Genomic DNA, 15,181 nt, shown 5'->3' on the forward strand with positions numbered 1-15,181 from the left:
TTGGGGCCAGGCAGACCCTGATTCCCACAGAGCCGAGGCTCCACCGGCCTCACAAGCAGGCTCCTCACTGCATGGTCATCTTAACGCTGCCGAGGGAAACACACGCCTGGGGCCTCTGCCTTCCCAGGGCCCCAAGGGACTTTAAAAAAACAAAACCAGCAGTCGCACCTCATCAGCAGGTTCTGAGGGACTCCTCCGCGCAGGGTTGTCAGGCGACGTGGACGTAGCGGCCCCCGTGCAGTCTGCTGGGATGCTGAGCCCGTTGGTGCCGCTGCTTGGGACTGGGTGGGAAGACAGCAGGAGTGCTCAGGGTGGAGGAAGGACCTGCCCCGGCACATGCACCCTGCAGTCCGACTCCTGCCCCTGTCTGCCAATCATCGGGCCAGTCCAGCTGGCAGTGTCACTTTGAGAGAAGGGCCTACTTGTGACCACTGTCCTTGCTGTGGTTCCGACTCCCGGTGAGGCCAGTGGCAGAGCAGAGCTGCCCTAGGGCTCCCCTGCTCCCCGAGACAAGTCTGCCATGACACCTGCACCGCCAGGCTCCTGAGCACCATTACAAGCCGGAGACTTGGGGTGGGAGGGAGGGAGAGTGTCTCACAACAAGGTGACCATCTGACTGCTTATGTCAAGAAGCACTGGGGGGGATGGTCAATTTGTTGGCTTGTTTGGTGCTGCCAATTAAGAACAGAAAAGGGAGAGAAAGAAAATCTAGCTTGTGTATTTTTAATCTTCTGCGCTCTTGAGATCATGACTCTCATAACCGACACTCGGCCTTCCATTCAGTACGAGACTACAAACGCTTTACCGTGTTGGTGGAAAAGGGTTGGGTGGTGTGTTTTGTTATGATTTTTCAGTAACAAAAAGTCTATTACATACATTGAACCACTGAATGTCAATAAAAATGTTTTTAAAAACTTAAAATAATTTTAAAAACTTTTTAGAAATAAAAAATAAAGTGAATTATTATAAAAATGCCAAAAGTTGGCCCCAGAAGGGGCAGTGCTGGGCATTCTGAGGGGCCTGGAGGCCCCGAGAAGAACAGGTGGGTTGGTGGGGTGCGTGTGCACATGCGGTTGGGGTAGAGCCACCATCTATCTGTTGGAGACAGCGGGAACATTGCTATCTGGGGGACTCCGGGCAAAGTGGGGACTCCAAGGGTGCAGGGCTTCTGGTGCCCACAGCAGGCTCTGGTCCAGGGGTGCTCATGGGCAGAGCATGGCCCCGGGCCGAGGGCAGCTCCTTACCAGTCTGGGAGGCTGCCTTGGGTTGCGGGGCCTGCAGCACGGCTGGGCGGAGCACGCTTCGCTGCTGCTCCTTGGGTTTCTGGCTAGGCAGACCTGGGAGGCAGGGTGGAAGGCCAGTTGGGGGCCCAGACATCTCTGGCTGCACCCACTGAGGTACAGTATCCTACCTTCTCAGCTCTCGGGCCCCAGGTGCTCCCCAGGGACTGAGGACTTGGCCTGGGGGTACCCTGAAGGCACCCTCTGCACCTGGCTTTTCTAAGTCGAGAAGTGGGGGTACAGCCAGCATTAGGAAGGCCAGCAGGGCAGGGGGCAGGATGCTCTGGGGAACCCTTCCTGGACTTAGGCCCCCACCCCCAACTCCACGTCCCACTTGGCCTACTAGCTGGGGGCAGCCTGGTGGGGTCTTTTGTTTGGCTCCAGGGTCCCCCAGGCCATGCATACCTGCGCTGGGCGCCTGGCCATGGATGAGCGTTGGCGGCTTCAACCGGAACCCACTGCTCTTCTCCTCTGAAAGCACAAGACAGCAGGAGGGTGGATGAGGGGCTGGGGGAACTGAGCAGTGAGCTCTCTGAGTCCAGCACGCTGTGGGAGCCCAGGGTCAGGCTGGACGGGAGGGTGGTGGGCTCCAGGAGGGGCGGTGGGCCCTTCCGGCTGGAGGCGCAACATTCGGCTGACAGCCATACAGGCGGCCACTGGGCGGGGGGCCTGGCTCTCAGCAGTCAGAGCAGACGTCGGGGGACGGGCGGAGGACAACTCGCTTTCCAGATGTGTTGCTGAGCTCCCCTGCTCCCAAGAGAGCCCTGAGGGCCTGGGGTCAGGGGCTCCCTGGGACGTGGAGGCTGAGTTCCAGGGACAGCAGAGGCCCGGAAGCCTGACTTTAAGCCAGCTAGCGCCCCATTGCTCCGCAAGGGCCTCCTGGCCTGAGGTGGGGAAAGCAGGGCAGAAGGACCATCATCTGGGGGCAGCACAGGCAGGGAGTCTTCGCTTCTGGGTGGGTGGAGGCACTAGCAGCCTTGCCCAGGAGCTGAGGTCCAGCCCAGCTTTCAGGGCACAAACCCACTCTATGTCTCTACACTGAAGGACGAGGAGGAGAACCCCCTGCTGAACATCAAATCAAGAGGGACCAGCACTACAGGGAGCCAACAGGACAAAAGAGGCACCACCCCAGCCCCATGAAACTAACAGACATTGCTGACAGGCCTGGAGGGTCACCAAACAATCTCAAAAAAGAAGTACAAGGTGTGGGTGTGTGTGTGTGGGAGGGTGCTTCAGGAAACTCAACCCAGAGCAACAGTAACCCAGACAAGGGGTGTTGCTGACAGAGCGATGAACCCACTGTTCTCGGGTGCAGAACCCAGAGGGCGGCCAGCTGATTCCACAAGTACACACACCAACCCCAATCCCAGTGACAAGTTGTCCCCTGGGGTTTCCTGGGCTGTGACCTTTAGGGGAGAAGATCCCCGGAGCTGTTGAGGGTTCAGAGTGGTGTCCTTTTAGTCAGCAGCTGCATGTTTAAGTGTTGTCCCACCAGGGCAAACGTGCACAAAGGCCGCCACACGAACTACCCGGGTAGACTGAGTCCACAAAGACAGCAGACAGATGACTGGTTCTGACAGGAGAGGGGAGGGGGGAGAATGGAGAGGGAGCCAAAAATGGTCTCGATTGGCAAGTGATGGTCCCACTACTCTAGGGAGACACAACGCCAAACAAGTGTGCCCACAAAGCCCCAGCCTTAAGACACGAAATCCGATCGGAGGCCAGAGTGGAGGGGCGGGCGGGCCCTCTCACTGCTCTTCGTGGGCAAGGGCAGGACGACAGGGCAGCTCCTGCCCAGGACTGGGGCAGGGCTCTACCAGCCTGGAAAGGAGGCCGGGCTAGAAGGGATATCACAACACACAAGGAGCCCTGGGGCCACAACAGTTAAGTGCTTGGCCATCAGCCAAAAGCCAAAAAGCACGAGGAAGAAAGGGCTGATGGTCTGCTTCCAGCAGGCAGCCAAGGAAACCCTCTGGGGGAGGCCTGCTCTGTCACCCGGTGCCTGGAGTCAGAGTCCAGCTCCAAAGCACCGAGGGGGAATCCCCCAGCACAACAGCATTCAGAACCCGGAGGGCAATTTGGAGAACTGCTTCCAATTACGCTGACATTTACAATCCACACCATCCTCAAAGGGTTCCAAAGCGGACTTTGTCTACAGATTCGTGAAACGCAGCAAGGACGGCAGACCAGGCCGGCACCCCAGGAAGCTGGGGCGGGGGACTCAGAAGCCCCTTCCCAAGATACCATGGGCCTGCCCCATTACAATAAAGGCCTCCTCTTCTCAGTTTCCAAACTCTTGCACCTCCTGAAACCGTTCAAGTGCAGTGCAGAGCAGCACCGCGCGGCCAGACTGACTGATGCAGGGCTGACACAGCAGGGGCAGGAGGGAGGGGTCACTCCTTCTCTGGCAGCTTCTGCCCTCCAGGGAGGGAAGGACCAGCATGAACCAGAACAGAAGCTGGCTGGGAGCACATGCTGAAAAGCGTCCGGAGAAAGCGCTGATGGTGAGTAGGCAAGAGCCAGGAGTAGAGACAGAGCCGGTGCTCACGTAGGAAAGGACAGAGCTGGGGCGGCACGCATAGGGCTCGTCAGCTGCTCTAGATCCGACGTCTTTGTGGGAACCCTGCTCAGCTGGGGACAGGAGGAAGCAAGGCAGAGAGGTGCAGAAACACCCAGATGTTATGTGCACACACCTGGAGGCTGAGATCCCCAGCTAGCACCCAACACCCCATCTAAGTTTATAAGTACCTCTCACCCCTAAAAAGGCCCAGGGCTTGCTTAGGAAAGGGTTGATTCCAGGCAGGGCTAGGGTAAGACTAGGAAGTGCCAGGATGTAAGGTAAAGGAGAGCTGAGGAGGGTGCACGTGCTTGCACCGCCACCAACAACAGATCACCTACCATTGCAAAAATGCAGTTGCGGTCCCCCAGTAAACACGACTCATAGTGACACCCCTCCCTGCTGGACAGAGCAGCCGTGCCCAGAGCGGGGTCCTAGGCTGTACAACTTCACGGAAGCAGATCTCCACACCTTTCTCCTGCTGAGCTCAAACCCTGAGCTAGCTGCCGAGACTACTACTATGCCAGCAGAGCATAAAGCCAGAAGCCCTAACTGTGGCGAGCCCCTTCTCGCTCCTAGCGACCCTACAGGAGACCAGAGCAGTCCAGAGTGTTTTCCAGGCTGTGAGTGCTTATGGAGGAGCCCTGGCTGCTACTAGTTCGGCTGCGAACCACAGGGTAAGCAGTTCAAACCCTCTATCAGCTCCTCGGGAAAAAGATGAGGCTATTTCTGTAAAGGGTTTTAGTCTCAGAACCTCACAGGAGGGTTCCCATGGTGTCAGCTCAAAGGCAGTGCGATCTTCACAGATGCAGACTGCCCCATATTGCTCGGTTGGGGCTGGTGGTGGATCGGAGTGTCTGGGTTGTGGGTCAGGTAAGTGAGAAAGTCAACAGGGAGAAGAAGGAGCACGCCCTGACAGGAGAACCAGGGAACTTGGGTTTGTTGGGGGGCCCGGCGGACAGGGGGCGAGAAAACCACTACTTGGCACCCTGGCCCGAGGATAATTACTTCCAGAGCTGCAACCAGCGGGGTAATTGGGTCCCCACGTCTCTCCAGAAAGCATCAACTACAAAGCAGAAGCACAGAGCCTGGCAGCCACCCAACACATGACCAGTGAACCCCCCCCCCCACACACACACACACCCACCCCTGGGTGAGAGCCGCACCCAGCTTACTCCTGAGGTCTTCCAGCCACAATGTGGCCCAGCCTGGCCTAACCACGAGGGAGGTCATGCCAAACCAACGTGATGGAAGGTTAGGAGCAAGTGGCCTGGCTGGCAAACAGACTAAGGGTATCCGAGGCATGGAGTAGCCACCTCAGCCCCCTGCTCTGCAGGGACGGACGACATCCCTGGGACCACCGGCCACATGGAATGAGGTCTGGAGGTAAAGCATATTAGAAGCAACTTCTTCTAAATATCTTTAAAAAATACGAAAAGCTGAAAGGCAGGAGATGGGAAGGGAGAAAGGAGAAGGGGGGGTGGGGCGAAGCTGCTAAATCTTCCTCCATAGATGGCTACACCCAGCTGCCCAGCAAACCCCCATTCCACCCAGCTCAGGGCAGCCCAGCAGGCTGGGCCTGAACCACCCCCGCTCCTCAGGACATTCCTGCCAGCACAGAGGTTCCAGGGCCGAGGGAGGGGCGCCCGAGACACACACTGCAGCTCAAGGGGCAAAGGGAAAATGGTGCCAGCCAGCCCGCCCAGACCCAGGAGGGGGTCTTGGCATGAGGCTGTGCACAGACTTCTACCTGCTGGGCCAGGGTCCGGTCAACCAATGGACTGACCGACCGACCGACTGACTGACTAACCAACCAACCACCTGACTCCCACAGACCTGACTCGGGTGGGCAGGGAGGGTGGCCCCAAAGAGCTGCCACTCAAGAGCTGAGTGGGGAGTGGGCTGGTGGATGACTTCACAGGTCAACCCGTAAAGTCTAAAAACTCGCCTGGTCCCAGGATACCACCAGAGGATGGGCTCTTTGGCCACACACAGGGCTCTGAGTCATCTCCCCTTCCCCCCAAGGAGACTGAGCCCAACTACATTTTAACAAGCTCCCCAAGCTTATGAACCCCTCACCTGGGGATCTGCTATAAGCTTCCCATGGGGACCTTGTTAAACTGTAGGTTCGGATTCAGCCAGTGCGGGTGGAGAGGCACCTTTACAGCAGGGGGGCAGGCACTGGCGCGGTGCCCTGGCTGTGTGTTTGAAGCCAACAATGGATTTCTATCCCGAGGGCTGGGTTGCAGAACCTGGGCTGTTACAGGCGCTCATGAAACTCTTTATGAGGTCTTCAAGCCCCAAGGGAGAGCCGGTCAGGAAGTCTGGGAGCTGGCCTCTAGCGAAAAGACCAAAAAAGGCAGGCCCATCAGCTTCAGCGGGACCAGCTGCTCTCTGCAGCTCTCAGACTGCCATCAGATGGTTTCTCTGAGCAGAGCTCCACAGTTTCATCACGGTTAGAATTTAAAACAGAACGGGGGCCGGGGGGACAGGTCCTCAGCAGCGCTGCGTGACACCCTGGTGTCTGGCCCCCACCTGGATGTACCTCAGAAGGTCGGCCTCGGGCTCTGCTCCTGAAAGGTCAGTCTCAAAGCCCTCTGGAGCAAAAACACAACAAGCCCTCGGGGGCAGTTCTGCCTCGCACACATGCCGAGTGGGGTCCACCACCATCTTGGGGAGAAGGGGGCCTGCTGCAACGAGGCCTTTGTGATTTCCTTCTCAGCAAACCTGAGTGTGAGCCTGCATTTAGGTAGGACTTTGGGAACGGGGGTCGCACACCTATCTGTTTGTTTTGTAAATGAGCTTGCACACTCCTTGCATCCAAGCCTTGCTGACAGAAACAGACTGAAGGGCTTCTTCAGCCTCATCTCCCCTGCTCCCCTGGACCCCAAACCCTCAGGAAGGGAAGGCTGGATTTCACCTTCTGTACAAGGCCTGTGTCGTCGTCGAGGGGCAGGGGAGGGAGGGCGGGCTCAGCTCACCTGGTTCTGAGTCAGAATTGCCTGCAGATGATTCACAGAAGGTGGACGGCATGAAGACATTGTTTTTTGATACTGCTGGCCAGGTGGTGCAGGAAGGGGTGGGGACAAGAAAACAGAGGTAAATGAAGGGGACAGACACTCCAGGCCACCTTTCCACAGCAGTCTCCCCTCCGGCTCTGGGCATCCCCAATCTCTCTCTAGCTTGGGCCTCAGCCTTACTACCCTTGTCCACCCAGTGCCACTGTCGTTGAGTTAGAGGTCGGTCAGTCACCCTACCTGGGACGCTGTTCTTTACAATACCAACTCTGGCCCCAGCCCACCAACAGGCTCCTACGAATACAGTGGGCAGGCCAGCACTTCAGATTCTTGGGACCACCGTTCCCCGGCTGCAGCCCATCTTCCACAAAGCCACAGAGCACCAGGGAGGCGGGGTTCCAGTGGGCCCACAAATCAAACGGGCTGGGCCTTGTCCCACCCCCCCACCCCTGCCAGACCTCTGAAATGCTGAGCAAGCTGGAAGGACTGCAACCCATGATCAGGGACTGACAGCTTGCTCTTTCTGTGGGACAGTCACCTGAGCACACAGGAGTCTTTTAAAAAGCTGCCCCTGCCTGGACTGCCAACAAATAGGACGGTCCCACTGCCTGGTCAGTGAGCAAAGCAGCAGTCTCTTAGGCGTCTCAGGAACAGGGCTCTCCGCCTGGGTGGCCTCCTCCCACACTGGACTCCCACCCCAGGCCTCCAAACGTCCTCCAGAGGCCTGGTCAGACTCAGCCGTCAGGGACCCACAGGACTTGCTACTACTGCCAGAAGCACTGCTGGGGGTGGTGGTGCTGCTGCTGCTGGTGGTTGTGTGTGTGTGTGTGTGTGTGTGTGTGTGTATGCATGTGGGTGCACATGTGTGAGCCTGGGCTGCTCAGTTGGGAGACTCAATGCCAGGCCTGTGGCTGGCCAATAAGAAGTTAGGTGGGAGTGCTACCGTGTATCTATCTGAGTAATAGGGGGCTCAGTACTCTCCAATATTGACCCATCTTTGCAGTCTCTCTGCGCGGGTCACTAGTTTGTGTGTGTGCGTGTTGCAGTGATCGCTCAGCTTGGAGTGGTGAAAGGCATCGGGGTTTGGAGGCATGTCTGCTTTACCTGACTGGGCAGGTGGGAACTGGGTTAAAGATGATGTCCTTTCTCTCTTGACTGGAGGGCAGTAATTCCCATCTTCTCGGTCAGAATCTGCAGAGAATGGCAAGAGAGGAATCAGACTGTTCCCGCGTTGACACCGAGCGGGCCAAACGTCTGCAGGCTGCCCTTACCTTCTCCCCCTTCGGGACTGGAGCCGCCGGCTGACCTCTGAAACAAGAGTGGAGGCAGGGTGAGAGGGGGTCGGGCCTCCAGCAGGAATGTAGGAATGCCACCTCCCACCCTACTTGCTCCACACCCACCCCACCTACCACCCCCCGCCTCAGAACCAAGGAGGACGAGCTTACACCAATTGGGTCACTCCCTATCTGCACAGGTCACCCTCACTGGTGTGCTGCACCTGACCTCCCCTCCCCGGTCCTCCAGCCCCAGCACAGCCACATGCTGGGCTCACATCTGCTTGTCAAGGACTCATTCTGCACAGCCTTGTCACACCGGACCCTGGTGGTGGTCTTTCCTGGCCTTGGCGTGCCCTGCTGGCTGACCTGCCTTAGGACGGGTTCATCTTTATGGACAGAGGAGAACCGGCTGTGGTGGGCCAATGTCCAGAGGAGACACAGCCAGAGGGCAACTCCAAACGCAGGGGCTGCAGACACCTCTCAGCTCACAGAATATCTTGGCCTTGATTTTGGAACTTGAAAAGCTAGCAATTCACAATACTCCCCAAAACCAAGCAGTCCTTCCAGAGGGACACATGGGTCTTCAGAACCTGGGCTTATCAGCAGACCCAGGGGGTGAACTGCCCTCCTCCTAGAACTGTCCACCTGGGAGCAAGCCGAGGAGCCAAGTTTCCACCGGGCACCTGGGGAGTCAAAAAGGGACCAGCTGCCTTGAGGAGCTGGTGGGATTTAGGACGAAGCTCTGTGCCACTGGCAAGCCCACAATAACAAGCCCACAAGCCTGGAGCCAGAACCTCTGAAAGCAGGGCTGCCACGGCTTTCTGGGAAGGGTCAAGGGGCCATGCCCACACCCGGCCTAACATGGGTCTCTGCGTCTGTTCTTTACAACCTTTCCGATGCTCACATGGGCTGCAGAAGCAGGGACAGACTTGTCCTGCTGAGGCTGGGAACATCCGAGAAGGAGGGTGCTCTCAGTGCAGCCGGGAGAAGGGGGTACCACTAGCTCATGACCAGCCCTATCCCCATGGGTTGGCAGGGAATGTCTGCTGCATGGGGCTGCACACCTGACACTTGGCTCCCAGGCCACCTGGTTGCTGCAAGAGGGGATCCTTGGTCCCTGATGGGTCCTCTGCCCTAGCTTCTGCTACCCTAGGGACTGCTTTTCTGAACCCAATGGGCCACCACCCCTGTTGGAACCCTGTTGTGGCTCACAGCCCACTTCCTCTCTTCAGCCCTGTATGACATGAAGTAAGCTAGACGCCTGAGCAGTCGGCTCCCACATCACCTGGTGTCTCCTCCCAGGACTGCAGGCCTACTGCCTCCGCCTCATCTCAGTTGCTAAGTGAAAAGTTGGCCCTCTAACCCATTAGAGGCCGTGGGAGAAAAACCTAGTGACCAGCTGCCGACTCCAACACGGGAAACCGAGGGGTGGCTCTACTTGATGCGGGGGCTCCTGGGCCCAGAAACCAGACCTCTCTCTTCAGCTTTCATTCCAACAAGCACCATCTTGTAATCACACGTATCTCTGCGTGTCCTGGTCAGAGCTCTCTTATGTGTTTATACAGGGGCACATGGCCCCAGCCCCCACCAGTCACACAGCAGCATCCACCCAAAGGAGGCCTGCTCCACCCTTGCTGTCAGAGGGTCCCCTCCCCCAGACCAAAGCTCTGAGTCCCCCTGTGGCATCAGCCTTCAGACCCACTTGCTGTGACCCCCAATCTCAATCAGCACCAGTCCTTCACCCTGAGAGTGGCTCCCACCACTTCCTGCCCCGCTCTCCTGATACAGTGGGACCATGGTCCTGCTCCTTGTCAGGTCCCCGCTGGAGGGGTGCTCGGCCAGACCAGAATCAGGCTGCTCCCGAGTACCACTCCACAGATGTGGCCTCTGGGAGCACTGGTAAAAGCACCCTAAGAGATATCAAGATCTGGTACTGGGGACCTCCCAGGTCCAAACGAGTAGGGCAAATTCATGAGAAAGTGCTGCCAATCACAATGGGCACCATTTCTAGAATCCCACCCACCTGGGGGCAGCCTCAAGGCTCAGCCCCACAGACTCGGCTGCGCGGTCAAGGCTTTCCCAGGGCATTTGGAGCTGCCCTTAGCCCCGAGCAGGAGCGCGCGTTGCGGGCCACGCCTGGGCTGCATGCTGAGGCAGAGAGAAGTGGGGGCTGGGAGGCCCACGTCCCTGACCATCTTTCTCAAAAAAGAATTGGTCACTGTAGGGTTGTGATGGGGCGCCCCACGGAAACCTTAACTCAGGTGGCAGAAGAGAGACGGCCCTGTGCCACAGGGAGGGGCGAGTCCCGGGAGAAGCTGTGGCAGGGTCCCTGCTACTGGGTGAGCAGCTGAGCTGTGACAGGGGCTTCAGGGGCAGCTGTGAGTCCAGGGTTGCATCTCACAGATGGACGATGGCCACGAGACCTTCCAGTCCCATGCAAAATGCAGGGTGCAAGCCAGCTCCCTCCATCCCGTGGCCCCAGACCACCATGATTCCATGAGACAGAGGCCAGGCCCAGGCCCATGATGCCAGATGCTCTCATGCTCACCCAACCCCCTCCTGAGCAGGACAGACAGACAAGAGACAGACAAAACTGAGCAAGGAGGAAGGTTGCAGCTTCCTGGGGCCCCAAGAAGCAAGACTAAGACAGAAAAGTTCAGTGTGGAACACATGGGCCCCTGCCGAGGCAGTGTGGACACTGGGGAGGAGTCGGGCTGGGCCGCTGCAGCAGGAGGATGGGGCAGGAGCACCAGTTGGGAGTCGTGCGGAACAAGCAGCACTGCAGAGAGCAGGGGCCCACTGGAATAGTCTGTCTGCTAAGGGATGAGAAGCTAGATGCTGAGTGGGGTCCAAGAGTGCAAGGGAGCTGTTGAGAGCCCGCCTAAGCGACCTAGTGGGTCTGATAAGGCCAAGTTAGCTCTGGCCAAGCCGGCTGGCCAGTCAGGCCCCTCAGGCCAGGCTGCGAATACCCTGTGCATGTGGCTTGGTCTTCAAACTGTCTCCCAGAGCCAACAGTGTGTTCCCGGCCCTGAACAGTCCCCAGCCAGAGTGTGGATGAGACTGGAGGGTAAGAAGGCTTTTACAAGCAACGAAAGAGTTGATGTATAGGACATGACCTTGGGCTTCCTGTCCCAGGGGACCTGGGAGAAGGAGCAGACGAGATGTCCAATGAGGCCTGCTGGGTCACATGCAGGCAGAATCCACCACTTGGGTGTGGGGTGACCCCAATGTTCTGATGCCAAAGACAGGCCAGGCTGAAGAGGCAGTCGGGACCAGGTTCCGTCTGGTTTGACCTACAGCTTAACTGACCTCAAAAAGGCTTGCCGTGCCTTCCCCTCCACAGCAAGGGAGAAGGGCAGCTGATGAGACACCTTTCCACCAATCAGACACCACTCTCCTGGAGCAGAAAGGGCCTCTGTGGGGAGCTCACAGCTGTCACACAGTAGTGTCAGGGGCTCCGTGAGAGACTGGATGTGTCAGCAGCTACAGACGCTACAGCCACAGACAGCATGCAACAGTTCCAGCCTCATACTGGAATGTTCCACACACTTCCCAGTGCTCCAGTGCTGCCCTCGCCCCTGGTGACTCAATGGCTGAGTCTGAGGCTCCCTACACTCACTCTTTGGCACCCTGGTTGATGCAGTGGTCAAGCTCTTGGCTGTGAGTCAAACCTACCCAGCAGCTCTACAGGAGCAAAGGCCTGGCAAGCCAGTCCCGGGAAGACGACAGTGGAGAGAGCTGTCACACGAGGTAAAAACCACCTTAACAGCACCTAACAATGCTGCTGTAAACATCCTCCAGTTTTCATTTGCTGTTCTCCACCTGCAGCATGTCCCGGCCGAGTGCCCTGCCCAAAGCCCACAGGGCCAGGAAGCAGGCTTCTAGTAGACCCAGGCTGCTGCCGAGGTTGCGGGCCAGAGTCCTGGGCATTGCCTGCACAAAACTCGATGTAGAGTGGGCAAGCAGCCCTGACAACTCTGGCAGGGTGGCTGTCACAGTGAGCTCAGGATCCTGTGCTTCTGCTCCCTGCCCACTGCATTCCAGCCCCCTTGACTGCACGTCCACTGATAGCCGCTCCTACTTCAGCTGTGGCCATAGGCAGAGAACTGAGAACAGAGTCTTCCTGTCCCAGCTCAGGTCAGAGAAATACTACCCCCTAAGGGGATACCTCAGTACCCTGGGAAGGTTGAGCCGAGTGCAGCGGCAGATCACTGGCTGGCTGGGGGTTTTGCTAGAGCTTCTGCCCCAAGCCCACAGTGGGCCGGCAAGGGCTGCGGGGGTTCTGGAGACAGATGCTGTCTTCACCCCGCTGTCACACACTCGTTCCCCAAATAGTAGTAGTAGTCTGACTGCAGAGGGAGACCCAGGGTTTGTGGGGGTGACCTTTAAAGGTTTCCTTATGAATCCAGCACTAAGGGTCTGGCTCGGGGGTTGAGGCTGTGGCTCCCTGGAAGGTTGCTTGATACTCAGTATCCTGTAAGCAGCTGCTGTCACACCGACCGACCGACCGACCGACCGAGACTCACAGTGACCTCATCATGTGCCGTAGGGAGTGGCTGTGCGCCATAGGGTTTTCAACGGCTGTGATCTGTCAGAAGCAGATTGTAGACTGCCAGCCTCTGGGTTGGTTGCTGAGAGCTGAGCCACCTGTCTGTGCCCCTGGGGTCTGCCCTTGTCCCACAGCAGGCCTTGGGCAAGGGTAGAGTTTGCAAACTTCAAATGCCCCTAAACCGTTCTTGTCCTCCAGAGGCCACTATCTTCTCCAGCAGCCTTGGTAAAGATGGGGATAAAGAGCCTAGGGGCTCCCACCGGCACAAAGGACCCTTTTACCTCCCGTCTTACTTGGGTGGAAGGCAAGCAGTTTGCCTGATCACAGCAAACACAGCCACCCATGCCAAGCACTCGGCAAAGCCAGCCAAGCGCTGCCGCCGCCAGACAGCCAGTTTCTAAGACACAGACTCTGGGCAGGGTGGAAGAAAGGGCTGGAATTGATCTGGAAGGATCTACCCCAAACCCCAATTCTGCTTTTGCCCTTCAAGTCTCTTGCGGGGAACCGGGCTGGGTCTCCTCTCTGTTTCTGGTTAGGAAAGTCTAGATGTAAAAGGTGCGAAGTCTGGCCTGATTTTGGAGCAAAGTGACTGTGCATCTCTGTGAGCCGCCCCCTCTGTCTTGAGCTAGGACCTGGGTGCTCTATGGTGGGGGTGGGGGCAGGGAGGTGGCTGAGCTGGGTGGGGCAGGGCCCAGGCAGGAGGAGTGCCAGGGAGGTATGCACTTACCCCTGCCAGGTCTTGCGGGAAAGGAAGGAGCGGGGCCTCAGCAGCGGGATGCGGAGGTGAGCTGGCTGGAGCACTAGCGGGGGCGAGAGGTTCTAGGGCACGCTCACCCGCTGACTCAGGGTGACCCCTGCCATGGTGGGGGGCCTCAGCCTCCCCCTGAGGCTCCTCTCCCGAATCTGCAGAGGACTGGGAGCAAGAGAAACAGTTTTTCTTCAATGTAACGGCCATGATATGGGTGGGGTGGGGTGAGGTAGGGGGCAGGGACCAGGGCTGCTGTCCAGGAGGCTAGGACTGGCCTTATGATGTCAAAGAGGAAGAGGGCGGTGGGCGTGGGCTGCTGGGCTGCGAGGTGCAGCAAGCCAGACCGTCAGGCGGCCCTGTGTGGAGTCAAGTGTGCTCTCAGGCCACCCTCCAGGGGGAACCACTCTAGTGACAGACCAAGCAGTGCCCATACGAGAGCCCGTGGGCAGTGTCCCCACACTGGGAAGAGGACGGGACGCTTGATGAGTCCTGGGCTAAAAGATGCCTCTTCAAGAGTGGAGCGGCCTACCAAGGCTGGGTCCCCAGGTCCACTGCCTAACATTGGGATTTCTCTAACACTGCCCAGAGTGGAAGGCGGCTCTACTGCCTGAGTGCATATGGGCCACTGAAGATGAGGAACTGGGGGTGGGTGGTGGGAGCCTTCGGTTCTAGGAAGTTTTCATCCCTCCAAAGCACAAACTGCATCTGCCATGGGCAGGGGGAGGGGGAGATGGGGAAGGTCAGAGCCTTGTCTGGCCTAAGAGCTCTGAGGCATGACCACCAGGAACCTCTCCTTGAGAAACTGGCTCAGACCCCATGTGCTCCAGGTGCCAAACCTACTGCTCAGCATTTCCCACACTCAGGGAGTCGTCTTGTTCTCAGTGTGTGACCTCACCACAACAGGGGCTATTGCCCTGCCTCCTTCAGATGTGACTGACTTGTCAGCTGGAGTAACAATGTCAGATCATGGGAAGTAAGCATGTGATGTAAGGGAGGTGGAAGAGCATTCTCATCAGGAGCCCTGGTGGTACAGTGGGTAGGGTAGGCACTGGGGCTGCGATCCATAAGGTCAGCAGCTTGAAAGCATCAGCTCCTCTGAGGAAGAGACTGGGTGTCCTACTCCTATAGAGAGTTACGGCCTTGGAAACTCACAAGGGCAGTTCTAGCCTGTCCTGCAGGGTGCAGTGAGTTGGCAGGGTGCAGTGGGTGGCAGAACTTTCAGTAGCAACCCCATGCTTGCTTGCTCATCTGCACCCCTGGAGAGTCACCGGCAATGACATTCTCAATAGGAGGGGGGAGGTTTGTGGGCTGCCAGCCTGTCCCCTCTTGCTGATCCTTGAGGTTGAAGACTCCTTCAGAGAGGCCCACCTCTAGGGAGAACAGCTTGAGTCCCCTTCTCTTTCCAAATGCCAATGTCCAATGCTTCTGTGACAGCCCTGGCATGCAGGGCGAAGAGAGAGCAGCAAGATGGAAGATCCAGGGAGGCCGTCTTCTTCCGTCCCTGAGAGACCCACTCCACCCTTCCCTGGTGTTCGAGCATTTTCTACTAGGCTCTGTGGGCTCCTCTTGGGCACGAAGTTCCTGCTCTCAGGAACTGATGTGGGGCCTGCTGCTTGCCAACATCAGGAACACGTCCACCTTTGAACTCACCCTGAAACACACAGGATACGCTGGGCACCCCAAAAGCAAGCTCTTGCTGGGTGCCTGTACTCATCCTGCTCCAAGCACTTCCCCACCTGCCTCCCCTCTCTTA

General features: G+C 57.8%; 1 protein-coding gene across 4 annotated transcripts in view; it reads right to left on the reverse strand.

Annotated features, from left to right (window-relative positions):
* The window catches only part of RANBP3 (RAN binding protein 3), a 52,123-nt gene that overhangs the window by 10,404 nt on the left and 26,538 nt on the right, over nucleotides 1-15,181 (reverse strand). The window contains exons 3-9 of one of the 4 annotated variants that reach the window (XM_075545465.1): nucleotides 13,408-13,593; nucleotides 8,126-8,162; nucleotides 7,959-8,045; nucleotides 6,819-6,893; nucleotides 1,686-1,751; nucleotides 1,245-1,337; nucleotides 169-281 (exon numbers count right to left, since the gene is read on the reverse strand). In XM_075545465.1, the coding sequence (XP_075401580.1) occupies nucleotides 169-281; nucleotides 1,245-1,337; nucleotides 1,686-1,751; nucleotides 6,819-6,893; nucleotides 7,959-8,045; nucleotides 8,126-8,162; nucleotides 13,408-13,593 (657 nt within the window). The remainder of the gene's footprint in view (nucleotides 1-168; nucleotides 282-1,244; nucleotides 1,338-1,685; nucleotides 1,752-6,818; nucleotides 6,894-7,958; nucleotides 8,046-8,125; nucleotides 8,163-13,407; nucleotides 13,594-15,181) is intronic. The other 3 variants (XM_075545475.1, XM_075545496.1, XM_075545486.1) reach the window with 3 other exon arrangements.

Source organism: Tenrec ecaudatus, chromosome 1 (genome assembly GCF_050624435.1).
Source record: "Tenrec ecaudatus isolate mTenEca1 chromosome 1, mTenEca1.hap1, whole genome shotgun sequence".
Lineage (NCBI taxonomy): Eukaryota > Metazoa > Chordata > Mammalia > Afrosoricida > Tenrecidae > Tenrec > Tenrec ecaudatus.